This window comes from Colias croceus, chromosome 5, assembly GCF_905220415.1.
Source record: "Colias croceus chromosome 5, ilColCroc2.1".
NCBI lineage: Eukaryota > Metazoa > Arthropoda > Insecta > Lepidoptera > Pieridae > Colias > Colias croceus.
The window spans coordinates 7331906-7356269 of NC_059541.1; the positions used below are offsets into that span (position 1 = coordinate 7331906).

At 31.9% G+C, this 24364-nt stretch overlaps 2 protein-coding genes across 4 annotated transcripts; both read right to left on the minus strand.

Moving 5' to 3' along the window:
* Positions 1 to 1075: 1075 nt before the first annotated feature.
* Positions 1076 to 14447, minus strand: LOC123692054 (sodium- and chloride-dependent glycine transporter 1-like). 3 transcript variants are annotated; one of them, XM_045636683.1, is made up of 14 exons: positions 14364 to 14447; positions 14042 to 14242; positions 13517 to 13682; positions 9803 to 10090; positions 8021 to 8174; positions 7654 to 7786; positions 7170 to 7304; positions 6993 to 7096; positions 6632 to 6869; positions 6289 to 6417; positions 5714 to 5923; positions 5300 to 5473; positions 4666 to 4842; positions 4329 to 4438 (listed from the first exon to the last, which is right to left on the minus strand). In XM_045636683.1, the coding sequence occupies exons 2-13, from the start codon at positions 14120 to 14122 to the stop codon at positions 4702 to 4704; spliced, it is 1953 nt and encodes a 650-aa protein (XP_045492639.1). In that variant the 5' UTR covers positions 14123 to 14242; positions 14364 to 14447; the 3' UTR covers positions 4329 to 4438; positions 4666 to 4701. The 3 variants fall into 3 exon arrangements, with proteins under 3 accessions (XP_045492638.1, XP_045492639.1, XP_045492640.1); XM_045636684.1 differs by lacking the exons at positions 13517 to 13682; positions 14042 to 14242; positions 14364 to 14447 and adding an exon at positions 10970 to 11016 and having other exon boundaries at positions 9803 to 10120; XM_045636682.1 differs by lacking the exons at positions 5300 to 5473; positions 5714 to 5923; positions 6289 to 6417; ... (7 more) ...; positions 14042 to 14242; positions 14364 to 14447 and having other exon boundaries at positions 1076 to 4438; positions 4666 to 4797.
* Positions 14448 to 17751: 3304 nt separating this feature from the next.
* LOC123692061 (probable transaldolase) lies at positions 17752 to 24315 on the minus strand. The gene is made up of 8 exons (XM_045636696.1): positions 24264 to 24315; positions 23881 to 23993; positions 23406 to 23529; positions 21938 to 22045; positions 19732 to 19863; positions 19480 to 19605; positions 18712 to 18937; positions 17752 to 18241 (listed from the first exon to the last, which is right to left on the minus strand). The coding sequence occupies exons 2-8, from the start codon at positions 23975 to 23977 to the stop codon at positions 18053 to 18055; spliced, it is 1002 nt and encodes a 333-aa protein (XP_045492652.1). The 5' UTR covers positions 23978 to 23993; positions 24264 to 24315; the 3' UTR covers positions 17752 to 18052.
* Positions 24316 to 24364: the final 49 nt, after the last annotated feature.

Sequence of the window (24364 nt, forward strand, 5' to 3'; positions counted from 1 at the left end):
TTAAGCAGGTTACCTCTCTTCGAAGATAAAATTGATAGACGTCAAATGTTGCCTATTAAATTGGCTCGACTATAAGCGCGAAGAGACTTGTAGTTTTGCATACACTGATTACGTAAAAAATACTTACACAACAAAATAATGCCAAAAAATGTTTGCTCAATTTTTCCATAAAATCCATGTTTTCGTCTCTAGCTTCGCGCAGCCGCGCCGGCATATACCGCTTCGCTAATGTGAGCATTTTGTCTATGAAAAAAAGCTCACGTGCTGGTGGCAAAGTTGGGCGGGTTGCTTGTTATGGTGTACACGTAGAGTTTTAAGAATTAATCTATTTGTCAATAAAATTCGTCTGGAATTTTATAAGTATTTTTTACGTACTCAACGTATGCAAAACTATAACATCTCTCATCATCTAAAATCTAAACATTTTTCACTTAGGTAATACCTATAATATTCTTTTCAATAACATAGTTAATAATGTAATAACAAAATTATGTAAATAGAAATAATTTACTGATTATTAAGTAAAGATAAACCGTCAGTCTAAATTTATTGCAAGTGTCCATTGAATTTAGCGATTAATTTTCAGTACTTTGTTTTATTTCATTGTGCATTTAAAGGTAAGTGAAGATATTTACCTATAGAAGTACATAAGTAAATTTACACAAAATATCGGTAAATAGATATATAACTAAATAAAATAAAACTCAATAATAAAATTTATGCATATTTATGCTAGTTACCAACTATTGAACAATTAGTAAAAGTCTTATTGAATAAATAAATGTTTGAGTTTGAGTTAAGATTATATACGAAATGTATATAGAGTCTGCACATGCAACAGTAGGTAGTAGTCGTCTGCAAAATGTTTTTAGATTAAATTAGTATTGAAACAAGAAGATAAAAACTTCTTGTCACTCATTTTTATTTTAACAATAAAATAAAATAAATACACTTTATTTAGCACCAAATAAAAGCAGACAATATAACAAAAAGAAAAAGACAATATAATGTAAAGCCAAAAAGGCGGCCTTATCGCTACTGAGCGATTAAGCAATATTAAATAAGTACCTATGCCAAACAATAGTAGTTACCAGAAAAAACTAGGAGAGCGCTTGATTTAATATTTTGATGTATACTTGGGTCTTTGTTGCCAATAGATAATATTTAAATAAATTTAAATTTACGCTTATGAAGGTAACCTGATGCAAATAAACTAATACCGTGTTAAAATGGATCTAAAATTACGTACAGCCGCAAGACAACACACAACAAATCTCGAATCAGTGTAGAATACATCAATATGAGCAGGATTAGACGGATTACGAAAACTATACTAAACGGACGAACTCTAAAGTACCTATATTATCAACTTTACCTACAAACAAACAAGCGAAAGATCCTAGTTTATTTTCCGTTACATATCTACATTTCATGTGGAACTATTGGATATGTTAATATTGGTACCTAGATTAGGTTATGTGTGGTAATGTTTTAATTTTGTACATGAATTGATTTAAAATTATTACATACGCAGAACATTTAGCAAACAAATTCGTTCCATATAAATCATATATAATACGAAATTATGAATTAGGTAGATAATAATATATATTTTTACTACTTGTAAATTGAATAAAAATCTAAATTAATCAGAAAGTTAATAAAAATTGTCAAAAATGTATTAATATTTAATTTTATATTTATATTAATGTACATTAAAAGGTCAAAGAAGTAAAATACGCTAATGATAAGATAATAAACGTAAAGTATATTTTAAACCTTTATAATAAAATTTTCCAAAAAAGATTATTTTCAAATTGCTATTATCTGTAACTACCCTGCGTTCTTAATATTCTCTCATAATGATTTTTTTTAATGTAATCATTATTATTATTATTTGACTCAATTAAATATTTAATAAAATTGATTATAGGACCAGGAATAAAATATTTTAAAACAATTTCTGAAATTGACGCTGTATGAGACGAAATTAATTAATTGTCTCTAAAGTTATCAAAAATTGAAAAATAGCAATACCCAATACCCATAATATTGTCTATGAAAAATATTATTTTAGCACCGCTATCTTCAAGATGGCCATGCAAATTACTTTTCAAGTATTTATAGCACAGTTACACCGGCAAATAATTTTTTTTTTTTAATAATAATCTTAAATTTATTTTTTTACACTCAATTCCTTTATGAATAACCTAAGTGAGCAAATAATACTATACTGTATAATTTTGATATAAAGAAAAAATAAATTTGTTTAATCTCCCGTGTCACCGAGAAAATCAATTTTACGAGAACCACGAACTTTTTTATGTCGATGGTACCTATGTATCCCGAAATATTTTTACCTATTTAGATGTTTTATACATACCTACGTTATTTAAAATTTCTATTAATTGATATGAACTATTTATTTTTTGAGACTTGATTTGGATGTAGTTGGTTTCAGTTTTGAATCGATTGCCTTTGAATCAATCCCTGACGTTGAAGCCGCTGGTTTAGTAATAGCTGTTGGGGTTGTTCTCACTGTGGAAACAACCTGAGTCACAGACTTATCAGTTTGTGCTTTGGAAATGCCTGCAGTGTTCGACGTAGGCGTACATCCAATTTTCGTTTTTGAAGTTGCAACGATGTATAATGGCGTACTTACTGGAATATTACTACTCGATGTAGATGCAACAGAAGATTGTTTCAAATTCAAGCTTTCATTTTCCATGCTTGAATTGGATTTTGTTTTATTGCTTGTTAATGTTTTACTGAGTGAAGTGGGTATTTTACTGGTCGATGTCGGTGGGGGAGATTTAGTCGCATTATCGATCTTAGATACGGAACTAGTTTGTGGTAATTTAGAAGAGCTATATGGTTGTGTAGAAGTACTGGCAGTTATCGTTGTTATTGGTGTTTTTGTGACAATATCTTTTGTTTCATCTTTAGAAGTAGAAATTAATTTTACAGTTGACATTGCTTTTAATGAGCCTGCTCCAGGCCCTTTAGCATCGCTAGAGGGTTTTGATAATGAGGAAATATTGGACGAAGATTCTTTATTTGAACTAATTGCACCAGTGGTAATAGATTTAACCGTTGTCACTGACTTAGAAACCGGAGCTGCTGTGGAAATAGTAGCAATCTTTTCCGTTCCAGATGCACATGACATTGGACTAGTTTTTACGATTTTCGTTTGAACTGTTGAAAGCGTAGTTCTTTTTAAAGTATCAGTTTGGATTGAACCATTAGTTTTTGAAGGGTTCGTATTCGCTGTATCTTTCGTTTTTATCGATTTTTCTTCCGACCTTTCAATATTCATTTTTTTATTTTCCGATTGTGACATATTTGAGTTATTTGATTCTTCAACGGCTGCGTGTTTCTGACGCTGTAATTTTTTTAAGCTACTTGTACTTTCTAGTTTTGTATCTGTCGATTTTTTATTGTCGTTTGTTATTTTTGAATTTATTTTAAATTCATCTTTAGTTTTTTGCGAGTCTGTTTTCGTTATGCTTGCAGTATCATCACCAGATTTATTTTTCATCTGATTACTTTGTTCTCTAGGAATACCTGTGTAGAAATATGTAGGTAAAGGCGTTGATACTGCACTGGCCAGTGTTTTGGACAAGTTCTTAACATCTTTTTCTAATATCTTGTCATCAAACTTGTTTGTTGGTGATTTATCAATGACTTTTTTAGTTTCATTTGTTATTGGTCCAGATAGACTTGAATTTACTTTAGATGTTGGTTCATTTGTAGATATAACCGTTTTCAAATTACTACTTTTGATAAAATCAGCTTTAGTTGAAGCATTACTTAAAACGGGTGTTACATCAGCTCTAATTAAATTACTTTCGGCAGTTGATAATATTGGAGTAGCGGATACCTGAGTGGAGTCCATTGTTTTAGGTTGACTATCTGCATGAATCTTTGCAGTTGTGAAAATTAAAGCGTTTGTATTGACACTGTTAGATGATTTATCATTCATTTCAATAAGTAAGGAGTTTCTTGTTGTACTACAAGATGAAGTCATGCTTGTGCTTCCTAAAACATTAGTCGGACTAGAAACTATAACGGAATCTAAAATTTTACTACGCTCATTGAAAACACTTGTTGATATATTTTGCGCTGTCATAACAGGCTTGCATAGCTTCCCGCTTTCAATGTCGTTATCTTTGTTTTTAAGAATATATTCTTCTTCTTCATTTATTGAATCAGTCTTTGTTTTCGACAGTGAATATTTGGCACCTTGTTTGGCAATTTCAGGTTTATCTTTGTACGTCTGTAGTAATGGAACGAGAGCAGTATCGTCAGACTCTGACTGACTGAAGTTCTGAACTTTCTTCTTAATTGAATTTCTCTTCTTTGCGCTTATGTCAGACTTTCTGATATCATTTTCCACTCCGCTGTTTATAGACAATGTGTCCCCAGTATCTTTAGATGTCTGCAATAAGAAATTCAAAATATAGGCATGTATAATAAATCGCTTACAGAGGACTTAAGGCAGACCAAACGAATTTCAATTACCGTTAAATCTAATTTTAAAATATTAAAGCAAAATCCCTTACGGCACGCCATACACATCCGCACTATTCAAATTTCTTTACAGACAAGTACGGCACTTGTATTCTATTTCACACCTTAAGCGCTAAATAATAAGGTCGATTATACCTTTCGCATAACAGCGAGTGGAAAAGCCTGTGGGGGTCAAGCGCCTCGTTCGCGCAGCACGTGGCGGCCGTGCAGCAACAGCACGGGGGGGGACAGTTCGGTTTCACCGGGGAGTACTACAGTACTGCGCTGTGCTGGACCCCATTCGTCCGTCGGTTGCGAGAGGAAACGCGCTTTCTGGAATTTGTTTGTTTACCTCAAATAGCCATAGAACAAGGAAGTAGGTAGTCATTAATTATACATATTCCTTACGAGATAACTATTTATTATAAAATATATATTATAAAGGTAACAAATATTCTTCTTCTAACAAATTATATCGTCAGGCTGATAGATTTTACGTGTTAAAAAATTTTAATTTAAAAAAATGTTGTGTGGTTTTATGAAACCACGGTAAAACTTTTTTTCACACTATAGACATTTAGCTAAAAATTATCGTATTTGTACGATAATTATCGTACGGTACCGACCGTCACGCGACATGCGCTACACAGACCAAAAAGTTTGAGACGATGTAATAAAAGTTTCACTTTTAAAAGGTTTCTTGAACCTCAAAAACAACACACTAACAAAAACAGACACGCTACCTACCAAACTAAGAACATCCGTCGCTTACGACCCATAAAATACATACCTGCATAATAGTAAGATCGTCAGGGCCAGTGCAAATCTTGTCAATCGCCATCAAAACCACAACGAGTATGGGCAACATCCCGATGATCCAACCGACCGCATCCGCCCACATCGGATATACATAATGCCCATATGTTGCGGGCTTATATTCAATCCAGTTAAATGCCAGTATGAACTGGAATTAAATGGGAATATTAGAAAACATAAATTGTATACGCATAAGCACATCTTTTTAAAATACTTTCTTTATAGTATTTTTGATCTAAACCTTTTGCAATACAAATTATTCAAAAGGAAATGTATAAAATATAATAAAAAATAAAAATACGTAACACCTCTGTATAACCTAAGAGCTTATTAAAATACAATTAAAATAGCCTTTTGCTATAAATACGTAAGAATATTTTTTACTCACAATTAAAGCGGCTGGCGTAATACCTCTCCACATGGTACTCCAGAAGCATAGCCAAGTCTTGGATTGACGGCCAATCATACGCTCAATGTCATGGCAGAATTTCTCAGCCCCATAGATCCACGCAATCAGAATACACTCGCCAATAGCAATAATCAACACAGACCAATTAGCCGCATATTTGTCCATTAATTGCAACCAATACATTCCGCTCTGAAAATTTTCAATTTATAATTTTGAATAAGATAAATTCAAACCATTTCGAAAACTACGTCGTTGTAAATTTCAGTCCAAGAAAATATCCTGAAAAGGTGGGTACCTATATAATATAATATTTTTGAGTTGGTCTCTGTTTTAACTCTGTTGTGTCTGTCGGACAAAAAAATAATATAAATGGCATCGGCAAAAGTTTGCTGAAAGAACTTCTAGTTCCAGTCTAAAGACATAAATAATAAATAAATAAATATTATAGGACATTATTACACAAATCGACCTAGTCCCACAGTAAGCTCAATTAAGGCTTGTGTTGTGGGTGGGTGGGCCTAATATAGATATTTGTTCTTATATTATGTACTTACGTTAGTGGTAAATATAAGACCGCCGAGATAGCCAAAGACTGCTACAGTTAATACAACCCACACTTTCCTCTCCCTAAAGTTCGGGAACCTATCCAGTATAGCGGTTGTCACTGTCTCCATCAACGCAAACTGAAAATAAAGCACTTGTTTTACGAAATTCTGGTCAGGTTTTCGAAATATAATATTTAAATTTAGAAAATGAGCTTAGCATATTAAACCTGATGGAATCAGATAAGATCTAGGCTTAATTAAAAAACTATACCTACAATAATTAAAAAAAAAAACGAAAAATATTAAGTAGATAATTAATTAAAACAGGCAGTATAATTGAAATATAAAATACCTGAGAATCAAGTCCAAGAGTCAACAGCATAAAAAAGAAGAGAATGGACCAAAGCGGTGAGAGCGGTAGGCGGGTGACCACTTCGGGGTACACGATGAAGGCTAACCCCGCGCCCTGATCGACCACCCGGTCTACGCTCACATGCAGTTCGTGTGCAAGGAACCCGATCACAGAAAATATTACCAAACCCGCAAAGAAAGAGGTCGCTATATTCGACACAGCGACAATAAGTGAATCTCTGTAAAGGAATGTCAAATGCATCAAAACCTCGTTAACACGAAACAAAAGCATCTATATTTTAAGAAAGTCTCTTGCATTATCAAGCATCTTATAAGCGAATACGTTAACCAGGTATACTTACAGGTAGCAGTTATTTGAAAATTTATTGTACGATGACAGCGTAATCAAGCCACCCCAAGCCGGACTTAAAGCAAAGAATATTTGAACTGCTGCGTCACCCCATACCTAAAAAAATACAGAGTATATATACAATGCAGTAATAAGTACTTGAATGCTAAATATGAAATCGTCTTCTTACCTGGGCATTAGCCAGTTGACTAAAATCAGGGGTGAGATAAAACAGAATCCCTGTTGAAGCTCCCGGTAGAGTGACGCCACGGAAGAACAAAATAACCAGGACCACATAAGGAAACAGAGCTGTGAAGTAAACCACCTGGAAATATTTTAATAATTTGTATATTTTACAATGTACCTAAAGGTTGAGAAGGAAATAATTTAGTCAAGGTTTTGGAAGTGTTGGAAAAAGTTATTTTTTACATGTTAAAAGCGATTATAGCCAACAAGTGTTATGTACTTCAAAGTTCCCCTTACGACCACTTTTACGTGGTACCTCAAGAAAATCCCTTTTTGATATTCACAGATGTTTTACCAAATTTCGTTCAAAACCCTTTCAGTTTTTTATGTAATTGACAAACTAACATCTATCATCAATCTTTCGCATTCGATTACACATAGTGTTATGAAATGTATCGCTTCTAATTAATGCAATGAAAAAATGTGACCTTTCCCGATGACTGCACTCCTTTGCACAAACAAAGGAAGACGATAACCCATGCTGCAAACAAGCACGCAGCTAAGCTCCAGCGTATACCACCTATCTGTTGGATCCCTGAAGATAGTCCAAGTACGTGATTTCTAAAATATAAAGCAAGTATTAATCATAAAAATCGATATATTTTACGGTTTAAGAAATTATTTTTGTACCCTCCAAATGGAAAATTACGTATACTACAAAAAATTAACTCATTGACGTATTAAATTGAAATTAAAATAAAATGCAGCCTAAAATTAAATACCATTTGTACGTTACTACAAAAGAGCATTAATACTTTAAAACGTTGACGGTTTGAAGAACAAAAAAGCTCTTACGAGAAGTACTCTTCAGCGGGTGGTCGCCTCAACGTGACGTTCACCAGAGCGGTTATGTTATGTAATACAGCCTGGGTTTGGTTGAAACATTGCCGTAAGTAATAAGTTCCATTGTTCGCTTCACATTCATCAGCTGCTTCGTACGAGTAGCAAACTAAAAGTAATTAAATTCGTTTAGTGAATGAGTTACATACAGTAGCATTGTGCGCTGTGTTATTTATATTTTTTAACATTGAAATTCAAGTCATTTGATATAATATTATTAATGGAAAATGTTTCTTGCTTTCCCCACAAAAGGCTAAGTCATATTTATGTTAACTGAATATTTATTATAGTAACATTATTTTTTGTCAACAACTCCGGAAATTTTTAACCCTAGAAAGATAGTCTGCGTCAAAATGACTCCTGCGTTTCCGAAATATAGCTTGGCTGTATCTTTTTAAATATCGCGAATCCATAATTGTGCTTATAGGACATTTCAAAAGTCCCTGAGAGCTACCCTATGGTATACGTGTCAATAAAGTTAGTGTAACTGATTTTGAAATATAACGACTACGTGAGTCAAAATTACGCATGATTAACTTTACCGTGACTTTTAAGATTTTGACTTCTATGGTAGTTTGAATATTTTTAGCTTATTATTACTGTATATTGTGACTTATGTTAAAAAATTATTTTTATACATATTGAAGCAAATATAGAAAACAATTGGATATAGAAAATGGGAAGAATATTGTATACTAGCCGCTCTTATGCAAAGCGATGAAGTGAAGAAACCGTGAAGAAACTGATAGTGAAGTAGGAGGACCACGAAATTGAAGATGACGAGCAAAGTGACACAGAAGAAGCTTTTCCCGATGAGGTACAAAGCAAAGATGATATATTACATTCAAGCAAAAGGCGGAGTAGATGCATTAGACCGAATGAGTTCCCTGATGTTCAATAGTAGGAAGACAATGAGATGATCAATGGCTTTATTTTATGGAATCAATAAAATTGCCTGCATATTGCATATTAAATTTATAGCCACAATGTTCACAACAAAGCACAAAAACATCTGAGTCGAAAAAACATGAAATATAGAAGCATGGAACTGTATTTTTTTGTTTATGCGTGGTCGTTTAGTATCACCAGCTTTGATAAGATATTTGCGTGATAATATCTCCAATTTGTTGCCAAATGAAGTATCTGGTACATCGTAAGAAAGTACTGAGGAGGCCTTCAGTAAAAAAACGTATTTACTATACTTTTTGTCCATCTGAAATATGACGGAAGGCAAATGCCTCCTGCAAAAAATGTAACATACTTACTTACATGTCGTGAGCATACGTTGATATGAGGTAAACTTGTTTCTCACTAATTTTTTATATAACTATATGTACAACATGTATATAACATATAAAAAAGTCTGATAATTGTGGTCAAAAATTAGTTTTTATTAGAAATAATACGTGTTACAAGAATTGTAGATTTAAAGCAGACGTTTAATGTTTTCGTTTTTTTATATATGTATAAAAATAATTAAAAATAAATTATTTGTAATATCAATTATTCTAATATAACTGTAAATATATAATAACTTACAATTTATATAAAAAAAAAACAATATACCTCTACTTAGAGCTAACTAAAAAACATGCGTAAATTTGACGCATGACTATCTTTCCCGTACTACTCAATATGATTATCTTTCTAGGGTTAAAGAACATAAGCTTTAGAAGATTTAAGGATATATTTTAGATATGTTTTTTAGTAAGATGTATATCAATTGAAACTACTCACATTCAGTACTCCAATCGGCGTCACAATTCTGCCACGGCAGCTGATAAAAGATGCTTACAAAGGAGACGTATATATAATAGAAAGTCCAGGCTATGATGATATTGTAGTACAACATTACTATGGACGAAACTATAACCATTCCGTAGCCAAGGCCACGGAACAATGGACAAAATCTATTATACACTGCGACAGGACCCAGCGCTGCATACTGGCCGAAAGATAACTCCATGAACATGAGCGGCAAACCAGCAATTATAAGCATCACCGTGAAGGGGATGAGAAATGCACCTTAAACAAAAACGAATAAAGTAATGTATTATAGGTCTACCAGAATCTGATGGCATATTTATATTTAAGAAATAAAAGATTTTCATGTGGCAACTTATTTGACAACTATCAAATTAGTTGTCAAATTATTTGTCTTTTTTTCAGTTGATGAATAATTTTTAGGATTTTGTCTAAAAAAATCTTCGAAAATGTCGAAAAAGCCGCTGCGATCACAAGCAAGAGGTGTTGTATATAATGTGTATAGAAAAACATTCGATGAAGAAGGGTCAAACACATCACAATTTTCAATTTTGAAGATTTTATTGGAAAATTGGACTTACCCGTTTTGATACTTTAAATTAAAAAATATTATAAGTAGGTAACTATAATATTGTTTGTTGATTAGAATATAATTTTATAAAAACTTATTACAGGAATTTCCAATACGGCTATTCATCAAGTCCAAGCTGTCCAAGTCAATTTTATAATGTGTGTATCTGTTAATAGTTACAAAAATAAACATATTTTCATTTTATTTTTATTTTATTTTATAAAAAATTATAAGCAGTTTTGATCTATATTATCATTATAATATCGATATTTTCACATGACATACTGGTTATGAATATACAAATATAGGTATGTGTAAATAATAATATGTATTACCTGTATAAAAGTTATATGTGTAATTGTATATTATACATGTAAGTATGTACCTACATAATATTAAGTGGATATCTCATTATTAAGTACAGTATTGTCCACTTATGTAATGTGACTAATGATATTGAGGACAAAATAAAAAATAAGCAGTATCAAGATCGTTCAGTCCATTTTCCCTAGAGTTGCACACTCAAAATTTTGATTTCCCTAATTGCCATCAGATTCTGGTTTACCTATATTTAAGAGTTAACGCGATGTTAGTTATACCAGTTAATAAATATTAACCCTTAATTTGGTATAGTCCGGTGTGACGGACACTTATTTAAAATAAATCCTGTCAAGTTTTTATTTCATGTTCATCGATTTTTAATCGATTAAATGTTTATTTATACCATAAACAAATAATAAAAAATTAAGCAATGATTGTGACAACATTTCATACGTCAGTTGGGACGCAAAATGTTTGCTAAAAGGCGGCCACCTGTTTTCCTCAAGGTATTTATAATTATTTTTCTTATTTTTTGTCGAAAAACGAATTGAATTTTATATTTATTTATTAGATCATAAACATATCAATCATTATTTACAAAAACATACACACTTTATTACATTTTTATGGTGTTTATTTGTAACCGAAATGTTTTGTCCGTCACAGCGGACATTGCTAATTGTATAGAAAAGTACCACTTTATTACTATGTCCGCTGCGGCGGACACCGTCAAAATGTGTGTGTGTGAGTTTGGATTTTTTTTTCATTGCCAAAAGCCTAATCGCGCAAGTACAATTATTGATTTAGTGCCGAATGAATATACACCTTCCCATGCTAGCGAAATATCAGATTCGGAAACTCAATTGCATGAAGCACGTACTAATTCTTCCACCCCCCTGTTTCCTCCTGCACCATCTTCCCTTGCTAACGTAACAATAGATACATCCGTCGATGAAGAATTACACTCCGAAGATTCTGATAGACCTGCTGATGACCAGATTCTTCCGTGCGTGAAATTGGCGAGTCCATTTTTGAAAATGTTCAGTCCCTATCTGCTATTCCTTGATTGCTTGCAACGCCTATAACACCAATAGCTTCTTGATTAGCACCCCGAAAAATAAGATCTAGGAAACCACCTACACTCAAAGCCAAAAGACCAAAAAAACAAAAAAATTCAGCTGACTTACAATTATTGGAGAGTAACTCAATTCCGTCACCAAGCGACAATAGAAGAAGGTGAGGAGGATGATTACATAGACATGCCAGAAGATGATTCACCTTTGAGTTTCCTTCACCTTTTTTTCTCTAGATATTTTACTAGTATCGTAGAGCAGACAAACTTATATTCAGTTAAAAAAACCGGCAAGTCAATTCAACTAACAGAGGAAGAATTTAGAGACTTTTTTTTAAATTTTTATACAAAATAAACTTGATTTGTTTTTTTTTTTAATTTCATATAAAATAAACTGTACTTCGGTATCAAATAGTACTAAAATTTTCATTTCTGTATTTTTCTTTAGTAAAAAAACATAAAAATAGCTGTGGTTTTTATTTTCCGTAATTTGGCAGTGTCCGCTGTGACGGACACAGGTTTTCCCAGCAGTGGGCTATGGTAGATTTTTTTTTTCATTTTTCGAGAACTTTATGACATACTCCTAAAACCACAAAATTGTCAAATTCATATATTTTGAATATTTTTATCGGTGCCAAATTAAGGGTTAATCTCTACATAATACATAAATAATAGTCATAAATATCTCTACATATTATACACAGTGTGCTAATTTGTTCCAGTTAAAATTGAAACAAAGTATTAAGTAGGTATATAATAATATTGATATGTTTCTTACATCACTATTATGTATTATATTTAATTATATTAATAAACATTAATTTTATCACTGGAAATAATTAGAACCGCGGAGATAAACGCTGCCTCGTTAGAGCCTATTAGATAACCGCCAACACGTAAGTATAATTTTTCACATCAAGTTGTAGAGATAATAATTAAGACTTACGTAGTCACCACGGAATAATTTATAATATTTTATACTTTTATGTAGGTACGGCCAAAATTTCGGAATGAAGGCTTTTCATATAAAGTAATCTAAGTGCGATAAACATTAAAATATATTTATACCTAAAAGTGAGTTTTTGTCTGTATATTTGTGTTTCTGTGTTGAAATGAATGATGAATAATGAAATACCTACATTTGTTTAAAATTAATAGTAAATATTATTTAATTACGTATATGTGAATAAAAATAGCAATAAATAAACAATTTTCGTAAAGCACCGTGGATATTAGAAATTAATAGAGATGAGACTGTTTAAAAATGAATACGTTAAATATTCTTACATACAAAGCGGTTAGATCTCGCATGTTTATGAAAAGAATTTTCATACGAATGAAACACAAACCGACGATTAAGTAAAGTGCTTTGCACTACGATAGAATCTTGTTTTTTGTTGAAAACATTTTCTTAAACACGGCATTTCACTTTTGAATACAATAAAGTAGGTACGTGAAAGAAGAATTTTTCATGTTCTGTAAAATCGTAGAGTATTGTATTCGTAATCACTGATTACAATGTTGTTTTATCTCTATAAAAAGGAATAAGAAATTAAGAGCATTGTTGTCAATAAATTGTATAATGTAAATATTTATTTATATATGTAGGTATTCTAACTTTTTAAATCAGGAATAGTTACCTAAATTAAAATTACAGAAATTAAATGATATCAGAAAGGAAACAGCTTTTAAATGTAGAGCGTTAATAGAAATAATATCTTACCTCCTCCATTATTATAGCAGAGATATGGGAACCTCCATACATTTCCTAATCCCACGCTATATCCCAATAATGATAGAAGGAAATCAAATCGACCCGTCCAATTGCCTCGCTCAGGTTCTGTCTCTTCTTGGTTTTGCTCTTCTTTTTTTAACATCACTTCACTGCACTGTTGAATTTAAAATTTAAATAGGATTCACTAGGTCTTTGGGAATTCTTTGGAAAATCGATATTTGATAAATCGAGATAGATAGGTAGTAGGTACTCTATTTTAAATGTATTAAAGAAATAGCCCAATAGGTGAGCGTTTTAAATAAATTACAAGTTCAAAATATTAAAATAAATGGACGTAATACAATCAGCAATCATAAAAATATTTATTTCTCAAATAAGGTTGCGCTTGTTGAGTTTTCAGACAAATTTCGAAACTGTATGGAATAGAATGGGATTTATATATTTTTTATTCAATCATTGAACCTACCTCAACGTTTACCCAAAGTACCTACACAAATTACATAACATACTCACGTCGGAGTGCGTATTATCCATTTCTGATTTATTTTTCGTCAATGTAGAGATAGATGTTTTAGAACGTTTCCTTGATTCCATGTTATTATTCCAATATAGTTTTCAAATTATTATACATGTTTTGCATGTTATCGGAAAACACTTGAGCGCTGAACACACTGAAACCGCCGATCGCCTCGCGAGTCGCACCACATAACACTGCTGTATGGGATCAGGTAAAAACGATCGTGAATGGGATAATAGATATCATGATCGTGTGAAGGATTATAATGATCGAATGTTTTAATATAATAGGAACTAAAATCTCACGTATTAAACGTACATTAAATTAAAAAATACGAAACGGAGGAACGCGCAGATGTCAAGTTTCGCATCGACCGAACTCTGAATGAACATCTAGGTCAATATCAAGCCTCCTCCTCTGCCGCGCACCCTCCAGCTGCCCTGTCATGGACCGTCACTCCGGCCTTCCAGACAAAAATCACATGGAAAATATGCTCTCGTGAGGCTCGCATTCAAATACAATCTTCATTGTTATTTTTCACTTGAGTAATTTGTTCTTTTATGTGCACTATAATGACGTAGGTACTTAAATAATTAATTAATCGATTTTCATGAAATTAAACATCTTGAAATTTTACTTTATTGTAGCAATTAATTAAAATGTAATTGTGATATTACCTACTTGGCACTTAATTAATATTATAGTTAGTTAGGTACCTCTATTATAAATTATAATCTACATGTCCTCCTTTTAAAAACTCACTTGTGGTAATACACCAAACTCAAATAGGTACTTTTTACCGATAAGAGATATATAGGTACTTATTCAAAATTAAAAATCAATAATCATTGAAGCTGTTTTGAATAAAAAAACTCCAATCTAAGATCTCAAGGTTATTTCCCGCATAAATTAGATTTGCAAATTGCAAGATCCATATCTAGGGGCGCGGGCAAAGTGGGTGATGTTAGTATGGTAGGTCGCTAAAATGGAGCGGTATTGATTGCAGCGACGTGCGCGGCTCCTTGCTTCATAGATCGTACACATCTGACCCGTGAACCCTATTGTTACATCTACTGACCTCATGACACGCCATGCCACATGTTCACATTACTGTGTAATATTATTTAGGTATAGCTTGATTAACATAAAAGTCTGGTCAAGTGTATTTCAATAAGTTAGCAATGTTCTACAAAAAGAAAATAAATACTAAGTAGCTTTACTAGCTTCAGAAAGGTTTAAGTCATTGAAAATTCCGTTTTAGTGTGAAAACTTAAGATAGGTATAAATTTCAGATTTGCCTAAGATACTTGCTGTGCCCCGCGGTTTCACCCGCATTGCTATCAGCTACCTAGCATAAAGCATAGCAAAATAGGGGCACGATAAGACTTCTATTGGGACAATCTTTAACGTATAATTTCTTTAAAATAATACTGAAACACGAATCGTGAGATTAAAAAAATCTAAATAATTTATTAAGAATTTTTAGAATTAGGTAACTACAACTAGGTAGGCTACGTACTACAATTTATTATTTCTACAAACCGTTAAATCATAACAACTCGTTTAAAATAGATAATAGATATACCTAAGTACCTATTAGTCCATTGAATAAAAAGTTCTAGAGTGCATGAGTTAGTAACGTAAGATGTTTCTTCGGAAACACGTCAAGAGTCCCTAGGTAATAAACATACTAAAACCCCGGGACACTAGGAGGAGCCCCGGAGTGGGGGGAGGAGGGAAAAGGTCCATTTTTATCATTTTTCGCTTAAATCTCAAAAACGGTACATGTTAGAGAAAAACTTTAAAGGAAAAGTTGAAAGGCCATAAAATTATCTACAAGTTGTACCTAAATCATTTTGACCTATATCCTACCGTTTCTGAGTTACACGCAGTAAAAAATAATTTTGGCTCAAACAATTTCCCCATACGATTAAAAAATATTTTTTTCTTCCAAAAAAACTCAAATGTGCAACTTGTGACCGGTATTGATAGGTAAAATAAACACATTCCTCCATGGAAGCCTTTAGGAGGAATCGATTGTCAAAATATTATATTAGGGTAGTTTGAGTTACTGAACTTGATCTTTTTATTTTTTTCTTCCATAAAACTCAAAAGTGCAACTTGTGACCGGTACAAATAGATTGCTCATAATTAGGTGTATCATAGATAAAAATACCACATTCCACCACGGAGGCCTTTACGGGGAATTGAATTTTATTAGGGTAGTTACGATACTTGAATTTTTTTTTTCTTCCAAAAAACTCAAATGTGCAACTTGTGACCGGTACTGATAGATTGCTCTTAATAAGGTCTATAATTGGTAAAATAAACACATTCCTCCATAGAAGCCTTTAGGAGGAATCGATTGTCAAAATATTATATGTATTAGAGTAGTTTGAGTTACTTAACTTGATCTTTTTATTTTTTTTCTTCCAAAAAACTCAAATGTGCAACTTGTGACCGGTATTGATAGATTGCTCTTAATTAGGTCTGTAATTGGTAAAATAAACACATTCCTCCATGGAAGCCTTTAGGAGGAATCGATTGTCAAAATATTATATAAGGGTAGTTTGAGTTACTGAACTTGATCTTTTTATTTTTTTCTTCCAAAAAACTCAAAAGTGCAACTTGTGACCGGTACAGATGGATTGCTCATAATTAGGTCTATCATTGATAAAAAAAACAGATTCCACCATGGAGGCGTTTAGGAGGTATAATTAATAAAATTCAAATTTTATTAGGGTAGTTAGGTAAAATAGTTTTCGAATTTTTCACATTTCATGGGATGTAGCTCGAAAACGGCTGCGAATAGAAAAAATTGATGTAGGTACAATTTGTAGATAATTTTATGGCCTTTCAACTTTTCCTTTAAAGTTTTTCTCTAACATGTACCATTTTTGAGATTTAAGCGAAAAATGATAAAAATGGATCTTTTCCCCCCTCCCCCCACTCCGGGGCTCCTCCTAGTGTCCCGGGGTTTTAGTATGTTTATTAACTAGGGACTCTTGACATGTTTCCGAAGAAACATCTTACGTTACTAACTCACGCACTCTAGATACCCCTTGGAGGGACTCATTCAATGGACTATATGTAGTAAAACTCAACAATCTTTATCGCTCGTTTTAGATCGGTTCTTTCTGTTGTAACGAAATTCTGAAATGCTCTCCATTCTATCGTAGGAGTTATCAAGGCCATTAGTTATTTCAAATTTTAATTATGAGTGAAAAGTCTATATTGGGAAATTTAGACTTAGGTATTAAATATTATTAGGGACATAATTACACCTCCGAAGAAAGATTAATGAAATTAATAATCGCACCATTTCATAATGATACTTCAAAAAAATCATTGTTGTTACAACTTTATCTCGTCACAATATTCTATTGATATACTGTTATTTTTTTTTATTAGTATTATCTCTTGTTTCATTTTACGCACGTATTTTACATAAAGAAATTTTAAGACTTTTATCAGGCATACCACAAGCCCATACAAAAATGAAATGTACAGAGAAATCCTCATAATTCCAACAGCGAAGAACGAGGTAGGTAATGCAAACATAACAACAGCTTACAAGGCCCGCCAGCAGCCAAACTTGCTGCATTTCGAAACTTATACTATATAAAATAGTGTGTTATATTACATATGTACGTATTTCTACATTTATTTTACACGTACGTAGGGAAAAATAAAAAAAAATACAATGTATAAGTACATTTTTTAATAACATCACCAAAAAATTGTGCTCTAATTTAAATATATAATAAAGAACAGGAATGTATAAAATTTTGGACCCTCTCAATAGTTAAGCTTATTCTCATTTACACCTTATCCTATAAAAATTAAAAACATAGTAAACGGAGTATATTTATACAAGTATAAATACAACATTATAAAATGCACCTTTAAAAAATATCAACAATAATATATTATAATAATCACTGGATTATTGAAACATTTGCAACAGTATCATAACTCAAAAAAAAAACATATTTTGCTTCACTCAATTACTTCTTGCTAGCAAGCATTCCCTTGATAAGAGTTTCAAGTTTTCTGGTGTCCGCAGCAAATTTCCTGATGCCGTCAGAAAGCTTGTCAGTAGCCATCTGATCTTCATTGAGGTGCCAACGGAATTGCGCCTCGGACAGGGAAATCTTCTCCAAATCACTTTGTGCGGCTACTTTTGCGTCCAGTACCTAAATTAGACAAAAATAAAATAATTATAATTAGAATTACGGTTCAAACATTTTTAAATTAAAATTTATTAAATACCAATATTTAAACAATTTGGATACTTATAATATTGTTTTCATTCATTCTTCATTCTTCTAAAGTTTTTTAAATATAAGTTTGTTCATTCGATTGATTTTTCTTGAATAATTATGAATTTATTATGCTCATAACTATTGATCAGTCAGAAAAAGCGCGTCTCAAACAAGCCCAACATTGAATTAATAATAGTTTGTAATAAATATTTCAATCATTTTACTCTTTTCAATTACTTATGTATACTTAAAATCATTATTAAAAATTTCCAATTATTTCTTTATTGAATTTGTCACTATAGAAAAGCAAATATAGGTGTTAATTTCGCCATTGCGACATGTAATTTTGAATAAATATTCCAATTATTATGCTCATTATGTTATTAGAAAATATATAATACCTTTTTGATGGGCTGTTCACTGTTAGCCAATTCCTGCAAGAGTTTAGGGCTGATGGTCAAAAGATCACAGCCGGCCAACTCGCGTATTTCACCCGTGTTACGGAAAGACGCGCCCATCACTTGAGTCTTGTATCCAAACTTCTTGTAATAATTGAACACGCGAGTAACTGACAGTACACCGGGATCTTCTGTCGCCTGATACGTCTTCTTTGTGTTTTCCACATACCTAGAAAATATGGAAATTACGTTACTTATGTTTGTGTTCACATAGCATAATTTTCTTGAATTTCGTTATGTATAAACTTGATCCTTACTTCTATTTTCTAGTGTTTGATTTAACGCGAGTATTATACATTAAGAAATTAAAGACTTTGTCCTTCATCCTTACTACTAACTAATGTTCTTTGGAGCGAATTATTTTCAAAATAACAAATTTTAATTGTATAAGTGCCCTTTCTCTTATGCTTTAGCTGAATTACGATATATCCACACAAACGATAGACCGCTAAATCTACGTGCAAAGAAACATGCAACCTCGCGCGTGTCCGCCAGTGCCGTGCGTGATTTTGAAGGAGTAGCGACTAACATTGAATGATACGAATGAAAGAAATCAGAGCCGCCTTGAATCCTAAAACACAACTACAGCGAGACTACGCACTATGACGCAGGCCTGAACGCTTAGATGTTTCGACACGCAACATGCAGCGAGACGCGTGCCAATCGTATTAAAATATCTATCATAATTATCTTTATATTCATAAAACTTACCAATCCAGAATTCTTCCCACAAATGGAGAAATAAGTGTAACATTAGCTTCAGCACAAGCAATAGCTTGGTAGATAGAGAACAGCAGTGTCAGATTGCAGTGAATTCCGTGTTTCTTTTCCAACTCCCTAGAAAGATTTAACAGATTTTTTTTTATAATCTCTCAAATATATTAATAAAACAAACATTACTATGTAGACACAGATAAAATTGAAAGTATACTTAGGATAACAAATAAAAGAATAAATACATACTTTGCAGCTTGAATTCCCTCCCAAGTTGATGCTAACTTGATAAGAATTCTTTCCTTCTTAATGCCATGTTCCGCAAACATTGCAATCAACTTAATAGCTTTAGCCATACTAGCATCCTTATCAAAAGATAATCTGAAATCATAAACAAAAATATAATATTTAGTAGCAAATGAAATACTGAAATTTTTAACAAACATACCCTCTGAAAATCTTTTTGAGAGCATAAAATAACTAAGTATTACAATAACTGTTTTTTATTATGTTTTGATGGATAAGATAGATTTTATGATAATAAAGCAAAGCTAACATTCTGATTTAAAGATTTTACTGATAAAGATAATAATTATTATGTTCTAATAATACTGATGAGTTTAGTGATAACTATACAAAACTTTGTTTTTAATTTCCCAAAACATATTTTTAGTATAAAAAATAAGTCATAATAATATAATGGAAAAGTTATGAATTCGACAATGTATACAGTGGTGGTCACATAATTAAAGACACCCCCTAATTGAACATAAAAAATTTACATTAGGAAGTGCAATTATCTGAAAAAGGTATTTAATCTCGTATAATTTTTATAAAACCATACAAGACAATATTATGTTCTTTAAAATGAGAGACAAAAAATAGTTATATTCCTTGTTAGTTTCGACACTTGCTCTCTGTGGAAATGTAACACAAACTTTGTTTACGTACGTGTAGCTGGCCACTTAATTAAAGACAACAAGAAATGAGTTATAATTTTTTATAAATAAAAAGAAACAACAGTGTGCTTTTCTTCGTTTTGCCGCATAATTTCATAAATCGTTGATACTCCATAATTTTTTTGAGTATTTTTAACTTTTTAAATTTAAATTCATACGTTTAATTGTAATAATATCAATTATTATGGTTAAAAACAAGAGTTGCGACTCGTCCACAAGAAAAAATTATTTTTTACTTCCATGATAATTAAAATGTTCCAAGGATATGGTCATGAATGATATAAAACAGAAAAGCAAAACCAAGTGAAACTACTCGGCCGAAATATTAAAAATGGTGTTGTTGGCTAAAAAAGATCCATTTAAAGGGTCGGAACTGATACAGTTCAGAGTTGTATGGTGCAACAGGCTTGAAGGGGGTATCTGCAAGGACAATTAGACGGAGACTGGGTGAGGAAAACTGGAACTGAAGAGTATCTCGGAAAGTACCACTTTTGAAAAAACAAAATGTGAAGGCAAGATTTGACTTTGCAACAAAATACGAACACTGGACTGAACGAGAATTGAAACATGTGCTGTTTTTGAATGAAACTAAGATTAATATGATTAATTCTGTCAGAAAACAATATTTAAGACGCCATCTCAATAAGGAAATGGATCCAAGATACACTATTGAGTAGTCATACATGGGGGTGGAAATATCAATGTGTGGCGCTGTTTTTCTGGACTTGGTGTTGGACCTGTCAAAAAGACAGAAGGCAACATGGATAAATTCCAGTACAAGTATATTTTAGAACAATCCATGCTGCCCTATGCGGAGGAAAATTTACCTTTTGTTTGAACTTTTCAACACGATAATGATCCTAAGCACACAGCAAAAGTAGTGAAGTGCTTGTAAAGGAACCAATCTGTAACTGTTTTGGATTGGCTCCCCTACAGTCCGGATTTAAATCCGATCGAAAACTTATGGAATCAAGAAAGAAAGAAGTCGCGGCAAAGCGGTCATCGAACGTCGACTAACTTTGCAAAGCATTTTCGAAGAATGGAACCAAATTAGTGATGCAACTTGTACAAAATTTTGTTGCTTCAATGCCCAAGAGATGTAAACCGTCATTACTGCCAAAGGACATGCAACCAAATATTGAAAAGTGTAAAAATATATTGTATATACGTCAGGCATTTTGTGTTGGAAAATAATCTCATTAAAATAATATTTTTTTTATATTTCTCATAAGCGAGTCTAATGTCTTTAATTATATGGCCAGACCTTTGCTAGGTTAAAACTGCTAGTAGTAAGGATGAACCGATTAAAATCTAAAAAACCGACGAGTTTTGTAGATAAAATTTAGTTAAGCATTAAGACAACACATACCTGAATATTTTAAAATTATTTAACAAGTTCCAATGGTAGTGTAAAAAAAAAATGTTGAGAGAAGTGTCTTGGGTAGTATAAAATGCTCTTAGTGTCTTTAATTATGTGACCACCACTGTATATTTACCTAGCGTCAACTTCAACAGAAACCCTTCCAGGAATAATCTTAAGTATTTCACATCCAAATAGCACACTGAGCATATCCAATGTCTCTACCAATTGTTCTTCAATTGATCTGAAATAAACAGTAGACGAGATTTACGCATTATAAAATAATAGAAAGTGACCACTTGATTCAACTATTTTTTGCAAGATTTTCAAATTTATTATTAGGATAAATAATTCCAACAATCTGATAGTTGTAGAAATACATTTAAGAGTTCCTATGCGTAACAAAGACAACTTTCTAAAACTATAAATAAAATGCATCGAGTAAGGTCTAGGTTATTCATATTACGGATATTCAGCAATTATAATAAACAAGTTAATTGCTATTAAATCACAAATAGACAAATCTGTTCAAGGTTAACAATATAATGCTTTGTGAATATTTTATCTTCAAACAAAGATTTTAATGAACTCAAAGTACATACTACAGAAATAATTATAATAGTAGTGTGAATATTTTTCATGGTATGAATCATTAGATCTCTGTATCATGGATGTTTCCTTAATGGTTATAATTGTTAAGGAAATATAATAAATCACTCCCATAATTCAATCTATCTACAGTAACATTAAATGTAATAAATTAACCTTCAATAAACCTTCATCTATGCAAAAGAATATTGAGTAACTAGCTTCCGCCCGCGACTCCGTCCGCGCGGATGTCGGTCTTCGCGTGGATGGTTTATTTCTCCATTTTGAGTAACTCACAATGACATCTTATAAATATCTATTGGACCCAAATACGGCTAGGACTATAATAATACGCAACGTGTGTTCGCGGTTCTACAGAACAACGTCTATGGATAAAACTGAAAAATTAATTTAATTTTTTTTTCTAGGTATTTTTCCAGGATAAAAAGTATCCTATTTTACGCCCAGGATAATAACTAATAAGGTATAATTATACAAAGTTTCATCGAAATCGAACCATTAGTTTTCACGTGATGCCTTCACATACAGACAGACAGACAGACAGACAGACAGACAGACAGACAGACAAAAAATTTTTTAATCACATATTTGGGTTTGGTATCGATCCAGTAACAACCCCTGCTATTTATTTTTTCAATATTTTCAATGTACAGAATTGACCCTTCTACAGATTTATTATATGTATAGATTACAAAATTTTCAGTCATTATTATCATATTATGTTTATTTAAATAGCAAAACATTAAATGAATAAGGAAGTATATTGTTCTGTTTATCTTTCAATGGAACTAATATTCTAGATGTGCGGGGCACAGCTAGTACAAAATATATTTTTTGATAACTATTTAATTGTAACTACTATTTACTGTTTACTAAGTTGCTCCCAAACAATTGATATTTCTTTAATTTGTCATGCAACTTTCCAAGATAATATAAAAACATAAATTACAATGTAAAATAACATGTTATTGACTCTCGCTTTATTCATTACTCACCCTCCACAATCCTTGCCATATTTAATGGCTTTATCTAACAAATGCTGGTATTGTTCCATTCCAGCGGCAGACAAAATTAAGCTTGGATTTGTTGTAGCATCTGTCGGTTTATATGCTTTCATGGCTAGAACAAATTTAAAAAATGATAAAGTTTTATTAGAAATGTAATTATTGTGAAAATAAGTTGAATAAAACCTAAAAAATAAGTAAATAAGTGTATTTTTTTATGTTCATTCTGTTTTATTATATTATAAGATATAAAACTGTATATTATATTCCTGAAAAAACACTAAGAATCTTCAATAACACCTCTATGCAAAGGTCAAAGTTTATCAATGACAAGTTACTAACCACATGATTTGGCAAATTAAGTAGATTTTTAGGTATACCCAGACTCAAAAAAAGATTTTACATTGACTTTATGTGTTTATATGATTTAATATTTATAAAAAAATAGCCGGGATTAAATTCTAACCTTCAAAATCCCCGGTATCCGCCACCACCGTCGAATATTGTTTTAATTGTTCCAAGGCACTCATTTTTGTTCGCTTTGCCTGAGGTTCGCCACTCATACTGATGATTGTGAAGCTAGAATAGTAATTTTCAGGTTGGAAAAATAATTAGAGCGCGAAAGGCAAAAGATAAAATATTCGATCAGTTGCTGCTTGAAGGTGACCCTGACAGTATTCACAGTAGTGAAAACATTGAACGGAAATCGGAATGCAGTCGTCATCCAACCAATAAGCAGGCAAAACGATTACTGATAACCTTTTCAATTCAACATTCAAACAACAAGAAAATGTGTTTAAAATGTTTGAATACCTGAATAAAGATAATTTAAAATAATATACTTATAACCTTTATAAAAATATAAATAGTTTATGTTAGAGCCTATTAAAATGAATAAAAAGGAGAAAACCGTGGAAACTTGAAAAATATTAATTCAAAGTAGATAATAA